Source organism: Mastigoproctus giganteus, chromosome 12 (genome assembly GCF_048544385.1).
Source record: "Mastigoproctus giganteus isolate SK-2022 chromosome 12, ASM4854438v1, whole genome shotgun sequence".
NCBI classification, from domain to species: Eukaryota; Metazoa; Arthropoda; class Arachnida; order Uropygi; family Thelyphonidae; genus Mastigoproctus; species Mastigoproctus giganteus.
In genome coordinates, this window is record NC_143586.1 from 173,394,466 (window position 1) to 173,408,847 (window position 14,382).

At 36.8% G+C, this 14,382-nt stretch overlaps 1 protein-coding gene across 2 annotated transcripts in view; it reads right to left on the bottom strand.

The window, feature by feature from the left end:
- The window catches only part of LOC150077601 (very low-density lipoprotein receptor-like), a 269,423-nt gene that overhangs the window by 209,590 nt on the left and 45,451 nt on the right, over positions 1-14,382 (bottom strand). For both annotated transcript variants that reach the window (XM_090386228.1, XM_090386229.1), the window contains exons 5-6: positions 5,531-5,647; positions 2,601-2,846 (exon numbers count right to left, since the gene is read on the bottom strand). In XM_090386228.1, coding sequence (XP_090242354.1) covers positions 2,601-2,846; positions 5,531-5,647 — 363 coding nt within the window. The remainder of the gene's footprint in view (positions 1-2,600; positions 2,847-5,530; positions 5,648-14,382) is intronic.

The window sequence follows — 14,382 nt, forward strand, 5'->3', positions numbered from 1 at the left end:
TTTGGGGATTACCCTGACTTCTAATCTCTCTTGGCACAAGCACATTACAAATATTGCTTCCTCTGCATCTAAAAAACTTGGTTTTCTCATTCGCTCTCGGCGTTACTTTTCTTCCAAACAGCTGCTCACTCTGTATAAATCGTAAATCCGCCCTGCCATGGAATATTGTTCCCACATCTGGGGTGCCCCAAAATCTCTCTCAGGCTTCTTGATTCCATTCAGAAGAGGGCAGTTAGGCTAATTATTGATTCATCTCTAACAGAGTCTCTCCACTCGCTTTCTCATAGATGCACTGTTTCTGCTGCATGCCTATTCTACAGATACTTCCATGGACACTGTTCTTCTGAATTGGCTTCTATAATTCCCGCTCTCTCTTTCAAAACAGTCCGAACACGTGCCGCCACCAGCCAACATCCATTTACTGTCCAACTTCAAACCCACAGAACCAACTTTTCATCTTCCTCATTTATTCATTCAACTGCCGTTTTCTGGAACAACCTTCCTTTATACGTATTTCCTGAAAATTACAATCTACAGAAGTTCAAGTCCAATGTCAACAAATATCTTCTTTCGTCTTCTCAACCTCCAACCCAAGCACGGTACTAAGTACTATAGGTTCTAATACCTCTCGTGTTTGGGGTTCACATAAAAAAAAAAAAAAAAAAATGTCAGTCAAAATATTTAATATTCAAATATTTGTACATATAAATATTCTGCATTACATACGTATATAATTATGTGGTAACTACTTACGCATCAAAATTAAACTTAAAATTACAATTAAAATCATAAATTTAATTGATCTAAATTGATTTAATTTAATTGATGAATTTAATCATGAAAAATATGTTGATTTTGGGTTGTACTTTGGCCCTCTTCCTGGTAAACTAAAAGGAATTTTAATTTTAAATCCCCCGCAGCGTTACCACCCAACAATAAAGTCAACCGATCCTTTGCCGCTTTGAAACCTGACATGTTTTTTTTTTTTTTTTCTTTCAATATGAAACTTCTTTTAGGTATTCGTTTTCAAAAAAGTCTTGCTTCATCTATGTTAAAAACTTGTTGAGAAGTATAACACATAATACTCCTCTTCAATAATTTTAATAAGTTCTTTTTTGAAAGTTTCGGTTCCTTGATCTGCACTTGTGGCTTCTCTCTGGATTTTAAATCTATTCAACCAGCTCTTACTAGTTTTAAATGGTTCCACATTTTTTTTTTTTTTTTAGGCAAGTTTTCTTGAGATCATCATATAGGCTAATCTCTCTCTCTTTTTCTGTTATATAATATTTAACTTAACAGAATTCTGCATTGGATATTATCTTCAATAAAATTAGTTAAAGTCTCTCCATTTCAACTAGAGCCAGCTAGTGCTAGTTGCTTGATGGAACAGCTGTCTTTCCCACTGCTAAAATTAATTTTTTATTTTTTATAATTGTTCTTAGAGTTAAACTTGCAAGTCCTAAATTATGGCACATATCAGCTTGTCGTTGACCGGAATCGATTCGCTTCAAGACATCTAATTTAATTTTCAAATTCAGTCTTTTTCTTACATTTATAGTCTTCGTACCACATCCAGACATTGTTGCTTTTTCATTGTTATCCGCCATTATTAACTCTTTGAAAATGTAACTGCATTGGTTGCATTAATTATGATACAATGTTCAAGTAAGCTGTCCGTTACGCATGATGTCTAATACTGTACTGAGTGATGACTAGATTTCGGATAAATGCATATAACGTAAATATTACAAGCAATATACTTGATCATTTTTTAAAATGTTGATCTCGGAACTACGTAACAAGTCACTGTACTGCAATTAAATTAGCATGCGAGAAAATTTCACTGAGCATGGGAAAATTTCTCAAGTTGGCGTGGGAAACATTTTAATGCTGTTTTGCTATTCATTTTTACGATATCAACTCCATCAAATGAAACGGTTTTGTTATATGCCAAAAAATGAAATCTGTAAAAGAGCGTTATAGTGATTTGTGACAGCGTTATAATCAGATACGGGTTATAATATAAGAACAGCATTATAGCAAATCCACATAAAACGAACCGCATTATAACGAGGGCCTGCTGTATGGAGTGCCAAATTTTGAACATGACCATAACCAAAAGAGACCAAAAAACATGTGCAAGGATTCATCAACAAACCATGGTCTGTGACATCACTAAAAGAACAAAGTGCTTAAAATGGAAATGGGCAGGTCACACATCAAGAAAAATAGATGATGAAAAATGATAGATGGGCCAACCAAACAAATTTTGGAATAGATACCACTTGACTCTAAATGCCAAAGGAAAAGACCAAAGATGGGATGAATTGATGAAATTTGCTGGTGCAACAGAAAGCACAAGATCGCAGTTGATGGAAATGTGCTGAGAAAGCCTTCATCCTGCAGTGGATTGGCAATGGCTGAAGATGATGACATTATTATATAATAAATAACATGATTGTAACTATAATAATCTGTAATTATCTATAATACATTTCAGTGTCATAAGAATTCCTTTGATAACATTTTTCATAATCCACAGAAGGAGAAAAGAAAATAATAGTTAATTTCTCTTCTTATTTTTCATAGCTCCTACTTACAATTAGCTTCATCAGATGCATCTGGACAGTCAGCATCTCCATCACACCTCCACGTTTGATGTATACAGTCTCGGTGGTTGGCACATGTCCACTCATTTCCACTACAGTTTGAGAACGGCACATTGGATTTGCATAAACGCTCATCAGATCCATCACTGCAATCAACATCACCATCACAATGCCATTTTCCAGGTATACACTTTCCATTTGTACACATTTTTTCACTAGAACCACATGTGTAATTTCCTATAAAATGCATTTATCCATTTTAATTTCATTTCATAAAGTGAAAGTAAATCTAGAGCAATGAATATTCAGTAAAACTTAATTGTGTACAGTGTAATTTTTTTTTTAATACAAAACTATTATATACAGGGTGTAAGAAAGTACCCAACCAGGGGAAAGCTTGGAAACAGGTGATGCCATAAGGCATCACTTGTTTCCAAGTATGGTGTAAGACCAGCAGCATATACAGTTAAAGGACTGTATTTGCCCCCAGATAAATCATCCTCAAAAATAATCCCATTACCAAAATCGTATGGTCTTCACATAAAAAATATATATTTTGTTTTCCTAAAATCATTTATATTATATTGATTTTTACAAAAAATTATAACATTAATCCTACTTGCACTTCACGGTTAAGCTAACTGTAAAACCCATATATATAAAATACTTGAATACAGAATACGTAAATAATAAATTTAATTAAAAGCAAGAAACTATAAGTGTCATTTGTTCTGATCAATGTCGATCCTCAGTTAAGTGCAGCAAGGGACTACCCCGCTGGCTCGCTATATTTATCTTGGTTTTAACTAGCTTAGCAAATTTAGATTTAAATTTTATTCAGTATACTGTAATATTTAAATAACTTTGATTTATTTTTTTTAGTGTAATATATATTACACTAAAATTACTTCCATTTTTATTAATTAAGCTACTTTATAATAAAGGCTTTAAGTTTCAAAAAATCCCATCATACATGCATACACATGAAATTTAGCTTCTAAATGTAAGATTTTTATGGATGAAATTAAAAGAATGAAAGTTAAAAAAGGAATTTAAAAGAAGAAACTCTGAATCCCCTGTAAACAGTGAACTTTTCTCCAGAAGATTCATCACTGTTGAAAAAAATATTATTTGGATACAAAGGTAGTTACAGAAAAAGCTTTTTCTTCAATAACCAAATACGTAGTAGAGTCACCTCTGACCTTCATGACAACCTCAAACTACCTAGGCATACTATCTACCAACTTCTGCTATCTGTAAGCCATTTGCCTTCATTCTTCTTGAAAAGTAGCTGCCAGAGTCAGTTTGTAAGGCAGTCATTTGGCCAAAGCCTAATCCAGAATTCCAATTTATACCACAGGTATTCAATAGGATTAAGTCTAGGTTCTGAGCTAGTTAGACCAACTTTCTGGTGTCATTTTCCACAAACTAGTTCTCTATGACCCTTGTCAATATTAGCATGACAATACTCAATGCTGTTGTGCTAATATTGATATAGCTTGTTTCTACAGTACTGCCACAGAGTGACAGTATATAATTGTCCAAAATGACCAAATAGGTCATAAACTTAGTGGTTCAGTGGGCTACTACCAATGACCCAAGACCAAACCAGCTGAAACAGCCCTTTACCATCAGACCACCTCCATCAAGCTTCAGTCAGGATAATATTGCAATTGCTTGGCAATTGCAATATTGGGCTTATGTGCAGCTGCTCCCTAACTGAACCAAAAGACATCCTATGGAAGGATGATGTACTAACAGATGTGATGCTCCTATGGTCTCTTGTACCTGTGATGACGTTTTTTTGCAAATGATGTGTGTGTATGTCATGAGCTAACTTCTTTAAGGTTCAAGGACCTTCTGTTTGTTAGTGAAGTTTGTTCAAACATTTTTTCAATTGTCATTCATGGGTGGTACCCAAGGTATCACTGCAGTTATCTATCTTTGAATAACCTCTACCACAGAAGGTTCAGTTAGTTATGTGTAGGAAAGGTTACTGATGTGACATCCAACCACATTTCCAACCACATTTGCCCCCAGATAAATCATCCTCAAAAATAATCCCATTACCAAAATCGTATGGTCTTCACATAAAAAATATATATTTTGTTTTCCTAAAATCAAATGTCTCTAAATAACTACTCTACTGAAAGTCTCTAAATAACTACTCTACTGGCTCTAATGTACTGCTGATAGCTGACCACAAAGTTTATACAAGTTGGTATGAGTAAATACACATACACAGGGATTTCTGGCATACTACACAATATTTATAGAGGGGTGGTCTGAGTACTTTTGGTCATATAATGTATATCCAGTCTTTTCACATTCTTACTGCCTATTCTAGTGAAATTTAAGAGGACAGCTGGATGGATAACTTACATAGTAAGTAATCTTACATTACTTATATAGTAAGTAATCTAGTATGTAAGAGGACAGGCAAGTGGTTTGGCATGCAGGATTAAACAGGTTTGCATGGTAGCTAGACATAATGTGTCTACCTCTAGACTACCTCTAGTGTGTGCAAGGAAGCCAGAGGCTTTTGCTGCACTGGCCAGGAAAAAAAAAAAAATAGGAGTAGATAAGAAAATACAAATTATTTCCTTCCCTCCTGACATACATAATTATTCAGTTGACCCTTGAATTTATTCAAACTGTCAGACTCAACTACCTGTGAAGACAAGCTGTTTCAGTGAAGTGATCAACAACTTGCTGGCTAAAAGAAAACTTCCTACAGTCTAGCTAAACCTCTTCCCCTGTAATATGAATTTATGCCTCCAAGTTCTGGAATTCCTACATTTAAAGACATGTCTTTAGTAACACTAAAAATCTATGAAGAACTAAGTAGTTTCAAACAATAAATATCAAGTGCCATATATCTTCCTAATAATTTTAAAATAATGATGACTGAACGTACTTACCACAGTTCCTTTCATCACTGCCATCTCCACAATCATGATCTTGATCGCACACCCAACGTTTAGTAATACATTTGCCATTATTACAGGTGAATTCACCTTGAGTACAGGTGTCTCGATCTTTATTTTCAAGTAAATCAAAGAAATTTTTAAGATCAGAGGTTAAAAATTAGTGATGTCATGATAAATAGATATAAATACATAGGATATAAATAAACAAAAACACTTTCCTATTTGTGAACATAAAAAAAAAGGTCATGCAATGAAAAAGTCCAAGCAATGCAAAAAAAAAAAAAAAAAAAAAACATTATTTAAGGCATTCGGTTTTTTAAGACTTTTTTTTTAATAAAATAGAAGAGTGCAGGAATTGTAAGATATGTTTAATAATATCACAGATGCACAAAGAGCAATGCTATCATAAAACTGTCTCAATGTTGCACATTCATATTAAGTGCCACGACTGGTGCTCACTGTTGTGAATTCATCTGGCACATTATTATTATTGGCATCATTAGTATTGGAAAATGATGCAAGGAAGAAAGCTCAATCAGCATTAGCCAAAAAAAAAAAAAAAAAAAAACTACCTTCTCATCTGTCTATCCATCCACCTCATTTGCTCATCTATCCATTACAAATGGTATGTTTACCAAAAGCACAGTCCACAAAGGTCTTTTAATAGTTCGATAGTTTTGGTAGCTTTTTTCACCCCAAATTTCACAATTTTGCAACAAAATCAGATGCAAATTCTTTGCTTGATTCCTTCATTAAATTTTTCCCACCATAAATTCTACCAAAACAGAAAAAAAAAACATACCTGCATCCAACTACTCACTGATTGTGCAATGTTGATGGAAAGTAAGAGGACAGGCAAGTGGTTTGGCATGCAGGATTAAACAGGTTTGCATGGTAGCTAGACATAATGTGTCTACCTCTAGACTAGCATGCATTGTGCAGTTAATCTCACTTTTCAATCACACCATGTACGAGTGTGTGACTGGTGCAACAAGATACATTACAATGCGAGTTATTGAATCCAAATTATGCATGAGTGTTGTAAGTATGAAAACAATTATTAATAATCGCTTATTATTTAAAAAAGTGTGGGCACAATGAGTGCCAAAGGTTTTGGCATTTGAAGCAGAAGGTGCAGCATGTTATGTGTTCCTATCTTCCCTATCAAAAGTAAGCTGAGCATGAAAAAAGCTGTTCTCAGATTCAGAAGTCACAGATGCTATTATCTCATTATCTCATTATATAATATATATAATGAGAGCAGGAGTAATCTACAGACCAGAAGAGTGTAAAGATTATGATGACAGCCTCTACATGCAAATGAAATAGGTGAGCAATTTTAATTTAAATTAAAATGTTCCTTGAAATCCATCCTAAAGTTCAATTGTTCAACAATGAGTTCAAAGATCCACAAGAATTTAACTTCCGAATAATGGACAAGCACTTTCTCAAAAACATGGACTTAGGACAATAGGATTAAAAGAAAGACTAAAAATCATATATTTGGACTTCACCAGACTAATCCTCAGACAAAAAAACCAACTTGGATATCTCATCAATTCATTGACACTGTTTTGGATGTGAGCAATGAAAGAAAACTTCAAAACTTTTATTGGGTTAAACAGCAGGTGTTCACCTGCTGTTTGACCCTATAAAACAAAATCATCTGCATAGGAAATACTGAATCATTATTAATTCACAAAAATGAAACCAAGAGAAAAGAAAAGCAGAAAGCTTGCTAAGAAGAAAGATACCCACAGATATTTCAACTGGGCTATAGTCATGAATATTGGAAAACGATAAGAACCTCTTGAATGGTATGTCTGATATCAATGACAAAATGGAACCCCAATGCCAAAACAATGCTACAGAACCAAAAGCAAAGGAGGAATACGAAGAGAGACAAAAGCAAAGCTATATTGAAAAAAATCACATGTAAAACAACTTACCTGTTCCAAGATGAATAAAATTTTCCTTATTAATTGTTGTAGACAAATAGCTGTCACTCTCCTAAACATACTATATGGAATGTTTACAACCACTGGGCAAAAACTTGATTCAATAAGGGTTTTAATAACTTCTCAAAAACTTTTGAAAAGGGGAACAAATAAAAATCAGGCAATAATAGCCACACCCCTGGGATTAGGAACCTTAGGAATTTCAATAACCTAATAAGCCTTCCAGATGTTAGGAACCAATCCTAAACCTAGAACCTGTTTATACAAATAGAACAACACAGCAAAAATGTAAAAGAAGATCAAAATTTAAGCTAGGGATTAAATTAGAAGATTTAATTTCTTCTTTCCCTAACTTCTGGTTTAATTTAAATTAAATTAAACCAGAAGTTAGGGATTAAATCATAAGCAACTGCCAACTGATAGAGCAAGCTTCTGATAATTTGCTCTACCTCAACACCAGAAAACTAACATCAACCAAAAAACCTTTACAATTAGGCAAATAATCAAAAACAACCAAATTCTGAACCTGTAAAAAATGATTTATCTAGTCACTACAGTTTAATGTACTGTTTGAACACACTATTCAAAAAAGCTCGAACACAAGGAGCTTTCTGGAAAAATGCATTTGCTAGACTTCACATGAACTTCCTTATCACATATCTCTTATGAGCCCACCAAAAAAAATTCATGTAGTGATAGATGGAAACTTCCTGAATAGTTGAAATGACTGCTGCTTCTACTTAAAAAAGAATGACAAATTTTTTGTCCACCAAAGTTTTAACACGAGAGACTGCTTCTACAGGGATGGGATACACTTAAATAGAAAGGGTGCAAGAATATTTGCTGATGCTATCGAGGCAGTGTTAGGTGGGTCAGAAAACTGCTAGCTTGGGGGGATACAAGGACTAATAGATTAACAGTAGCCACTGGCAGAGGTGAAAGTGATTCTTGCACTGCTTCTATTGGAAGGAGCAGAAGCCTGGAAAACAAGATGCAGGATATTTCAGAGACTGCTGGGAGTCATTGCGGTACAAGTAAACACATAGGTTGTGTTAGGGTAGCTAAGAAAAAGAACAGGTGCATGTAAACTTGCGTATACACCATTGCTAGGAGTTTGGTAAATAAATTTGATGAATTTGAAGTATTGCTTAAAGCATCAAAGGCGGATATTGTTGGGTTATCAGAGACATGGTGTCACTCAGATATAAAGAACGCAGAACTGGAATTTGGGGAGTACAACATCTACAGAAAGGATAGACAGGATGGGAAGGGAGGAGAGGTTATGCTATTAGTTAAGAAACACATAAAATCCAAGGAAGTGAAGCCAGTCGACATCGCTGGACAGTGCAGTGTCGAGTCAGTTTGGTGTGACATAAGCATTGGGAGATCAAAATTGAGAGTAGGAGTGTGCTATAGGCCTAATGACTCTGATGAGTATAATAAGAAACTGTACAGGGAAATAGAGTGGGCCAGTAAATCAGAGAGTCTTATAATGGGGGATTTTAATTTCCCAGATATTGACTGGAATTTGTGGATTGGGCACTCACACACTAGCAAGGCTTTTGTGGATTTATTGGATGATTGTTTTCTACATCAGCATGTTCGGGAGGCAACTAGAGGGAGTAATACTCTTGATCTGATTATCAGTAGTGATTCTTCATGCATTAAGAATCTGCAGATAAAGGAACCACTAGGTGGCAGTGATCACAGTTTGCTCAAGTGGGATTTACTCAAAGAGGTAACTACCATCAGGGGTAAAGGGAAGGGTTATTGCTTTCGTAAAGGCGATTACGATGGTCTGAGACAGTATTTAAAGTGGGACCAACTGATGATGTTACCAACAGCAAATTCAAAATGGGAAGCATTCAAAGAACTTATCTTGGAAGCTACTAGGCTTTACATACCAAGAAATATTGTTCAAGGTTTAGGCCTAAATGAATGTCAGATGAACTAATGAGACATATGGCAGAGAAGAAAAATGCATGGGATACATATTAATTAATGGGTGACATGGAAGCCTATGATAGATATAAGCTGGTCTGTAACCAAGTCACAAAGGATGCAAAGAAAAACAGAAAAGAGTTCTTTACCTATGTAAACTCTAGAAAGAAAGGTATGAATCAGATTGGTCCACTGGATATTGATGTTTCAACAGCTGAGGGTCCTGCTCAGGTGGCTAACAAACTAAAATGAATATTTTGCATCAACATTCACACATGAGGAGTTATTCAGCGAGGAGGAATGCCAGAGGTGTATTCAAATTTGGCAGTAAGCTAGATAATCTTTTAATAACTGAGAGTAAAGTGGAGGAGAAATTGTTGAAGATAAACACAAGAAAGGCATCTGGGTTGGATGGGATCTATCCAGTTATATTAAAGGAGGCAGCAAAGGAAGTAAGCAAACCCTTAGCCATAATCATGAAAGCTTCCTTGGAATCAGGGGAGGTACCCATAGACTGGAGATGTGCAAATGTGACCCCAATTCACAAAGGAGGATCAAAGGCTGACACAAGTAATTATAGACCTGTGAGTTTAACTTCTGTTCCAGGAAAATTAATGGAGGCACTGGTTAAAGAAGCACTGCAGGATCATCTAGACAAGAGTTCAGTTATAGCTTGGACACAGCATGGTTTTGATAAGGGGAAGTCTTGCCTGACCAACTTTATTGGATACTATGATGCAGTCACAAAAGAACTGGATGCAGGGAATAACTTTGATATTATATACTTGGATCTTAGAAAGGTTTTTGATACTGTTGCACATGTAAGATTGCTGCACAAATTGGAGCAGTGTGGCATTGGAGGCAAATTGCTGCTATGGATAAAGGGGTGGTTGAGGGGGAGAAGACAGAGAGTGGTAATCAATGGGCACTGCTCATCGTGGGCTAATTTTATTAGTGGAGTCCCTCAGGGTTCAGTGCTGGGTCCATTATTGTTTCCTGTATTTATAAATAATATTGCTGATGGTATATCAAGCTTAATGTCCAAGTTTGCAGACGATACAAAGGTTTGCAGGGTTGTTAAGGACACTACTGACGCTATGCTGCTGCACCAGAATCTGGAAAGGCTGAGCAGATGGGCTGAGAGGTGGCAAGTGAAGTTTAACATTGACAAATGTAAAGTACTACATATGGGAAACAGCAACCCGAGAGCAACGTATCAACTCTGTGGTACTACACTGACAGTGGTAGAGAATGAAAAGGATCTGGGGGTAATTGTGCAGGCAGATATGAAGTTCTCTGAGCAGTGCAGACAGGCTGCAAGAGTAGCTCATTGTGTCTTATCAATGATATACAGGAATTTTTCTAGCAGGGATAAGGAGGTGATTATTCCCTTGTATAAGGCAATGGTCAGGCCACACCTTGAGTACTGTATACAGGTCTGGAGGCCTCATTTCAAGAAGGATGTAGAGCTGCTGGAACGAGTACAGAGAAGGGCAACAAGATTAGTGAATGAAACAAAGGGTTGCCCTTACAAAGAAAGGCTTAAGGTTTGCAAATTAGTGTCTGGAGACTAGGCAACAGCGAGGTGATCTGATAGAGGTGTATAAAGTCTTGAATGGTTTGAGCATGCTCAATGCTGATGGAAATCTGCCTCTTGCTCAGAATAATCACCTGAGAGGGCATAAATTCAAATTGAGGAAAGACAGATGTAGGATAGATGTGCAGAAATTTGCCTTTAGCCAGCAGGCAGTTAGTTGGTGGAACAGACTTCCATCCCTTGTTGTGGAAGTTGATAACGTAAATAAATTTAAGGCTCAGTTGGACAGGTATTTCGAACGAACAGAGGGGTGAATTGGAAGTTTTTTTTTTTTTTTGGCTGATGCTGCATAAGCTTGCTTTCTTGCATCATATGCCTCTACTAATGTTAATGCTAATACTAATTACTGTGGGTGCTCTACTAATACTAATGATTAGTAGAGCACCCACACAACATTGAATGTCATTCAATAAAAGTTAACAATGAGATAACCAGAATGCAAGGTCATTGATATGGAGCTCTTTCAAGCAGTTTCACAGGAAGCTACAAAACAAGAATTCTGGCAGATCCACATTAATATACTTGGGCATATAGGGCAGAATTAGTCATCACTCTATCTTCGACCTCAACAAAAGTAGAATACCTCACAGAATCCCTAACAGAGAAAACAGAGGTGATAAGAATCAAAGTAAGTTCTGAAAATGCTCATGTCATTAATAAAACCTGATGCCATCTCAGCACTAGATCAACTTGCCAATCCTCTATAATTATAACCTTCTGTGTGTTCAAACACTAGATAACCAAACTAACAAACTATCAGCAATTAACTAGGTGGTAGATGACTCTCATCAATCGGTGCAATACCACCACTTTGCTTATTGGAGGCATGAAGTGGTGGAACCCATGTTTAGTCTCTAGAGCTAAGTTCCAGTCAACCCTTCTCCATCTCTTCCATCATGCAGTATGATTGATGACTTTTGAGGTTATGATCAACATTGTGGCGAGATCCAATATTCCTTACATTTTGAGGGTACAGCTCTAAAACAGTGTTCACAGGCTGGCCGCTAGTTAGTACACCGGACCGAACCTATTGGTAACTCTCTAGGAGGCTTCCGGATCAGCTAGAGTATAATCTTGCTACCTCTACTCTGCCAGATAGTGACTGGAGGGAGACCGAGTAGAGTGTATGCGGGGGGCATTGTCAAGGCCACGTTATGTCAAGGATCTGGGTATATTCTTACCATGTGTACGCCATAACCAAAAATTTCATTACTTCATACAGCATGTCCACCCACTTTTTCTTAGAATTGAATACACAATGAATTGTCAAACTAATACAGCAAACGTATCTGTGAAAAGATCTAAACCTCCCAAACACTTCCTAATTCATTTCACAATTATAAGTGGTCTCAATTCTAATTTCAACAATGTCCATTTCCACTTGCAGTCTGCCAAATCCCATGTACTTTTTCTGACAGAATCTCAGTTATCGGTTGATTCAACTACTGCTCATCTCAGATGCCCAAATTATTTGCTGTATGATTCCTTTCGCCTCAAAGGTGGTACTTGTGCATATGTCTGTTCTGATATTCCCTGTCAGAGACTTGGCAATTTGGAATCTCCTCTCTTTGATCTTCTCTGGCTTAAAATCTCTCTACCTCATTGTGTCAAATTCATCTGTTGGGTATAACCTCCATAATCTCTCCACTAATCACCTCCAACTCCACTAATCATTTGGAGCTCTTTGACTTCCTCTCTTTGCAACTTGACTTTCTCCAGTCCAACTTTCCTAACAGTGAGGTAATTTTTCTTGGTGATTTTAATGTTCACAACTCCAGCTGGCTTCCGTTTTCTAGTCACACCGACCCAGCTGGTCGAGATGCTGAGGCTTTTGCAATTACTAATGACCTTGCACAGATTGTAGTAGTAGTAGTAGTAGTAGTGGCATGTGATGCAAGAAAGCAAGTGTATGAGCTTATACAGCATCAGCCAAAAAAAAAAAAAAAAAAAAAAATCACACCATTCCCTCCAAATAAATGCCTGCCCAGTTCCACCTTAAATTTATTTAACCTGTCAACTTCCACAACGACAGATGGAAGTTTGTTCCAGCAATTAACCACCCGCTAGCTAAAGGCAAATTTCCGCACATCTATTCTACATTTGTCTTTTCTTAATTTGAATTTGTGCCCCCTTAGGTTCGTAATCTGAACAAGTGGAAGGATCCCATCAGAATTCAGCGTGCTCAACCCATTCAAGGCCTTATACACCTCAATCAGATCACCGCGCAGGTGCCTAATCTCCAGCCACTGCAATTTGCAGAACTTAAGCTTGGTAAGAGGATCCCTTCATTCCCCTCACCAATCTTGTTGCCCTTCTCTGAACACGCTCAAGTAAATCTATATCCTTCCTAAAATGAGGCCTCCAGACCTGTACGCAGTACTCAAGGCGTGGCCTGACTATTGCCTTATACAGAGGAACAATCACCTCCTTCTCCCTGTTAGCAAATTTCCTATATATCATTGACAAAACCCCATGACCTGCCCTGGCAGCATGTCTGTATTGCTCAGAAAACTTCATAAATGACTGCACAATTACTCCCAGGTCTTTTTCATTTTCTACCACCTTAAGTGTAGCACCACACAGTTGGTACGTTTCTCTGGGGTTACTTCTACCCATATGCAGTACTTTGCATTTGTCAAGGTTAAACTTCAGTTGCCACTTCTTAGCCCATCTGCCCAAATTATCTAGATCCTGTTGCAGTAGCACACTGCCATTACTGTCATTAACAACCCTGCCAACCTTTGTATCATCTACAAACTTCGACATTAAGTCTGATATACCTTCATCAATATCATTGATAAATATACAAAACAACAGTGGATCCAACACCGAACCCTGTGGGACTACACTAATAACATTAGTCCACGAAGAGCAGCACCCATTGATTACCACCCTCTGTCTTCTCCCACTTAACCATCCTTTTATCCATTGTAGCAACTTACCCTTAATACCATTCTGCTCCAATTTGTACAATAGTCTTTCATGCGCAACAGTGTCAAAAGCTTTCCTGAAATCCAAATATATGATATCAAAATTATTTTTTGCATCCAGTTCCTTTGTAACCACATCATAATATCCTAATAAATTTGTTAGACAAGACTTTCCCTTAACAAACCCATGCTGTGTCTGAATTATTGCTGCAGTCTTGTTTAGATGATCCTGCAATGCATCTTTAACCAGTGACTCCATTATTTTACCAGGAACAGAAGTTAAACTAACTGGTCTGTAATTACTCGTGTTACCCTTCGATCCCCCTTTGTGAATTGGAGATACATTTGCACATCTCCAGTCCGTGGGAACCTCCCCTGAGTCCAAGGATGCTCTCATAATTATGGCTAAGGGTTTGC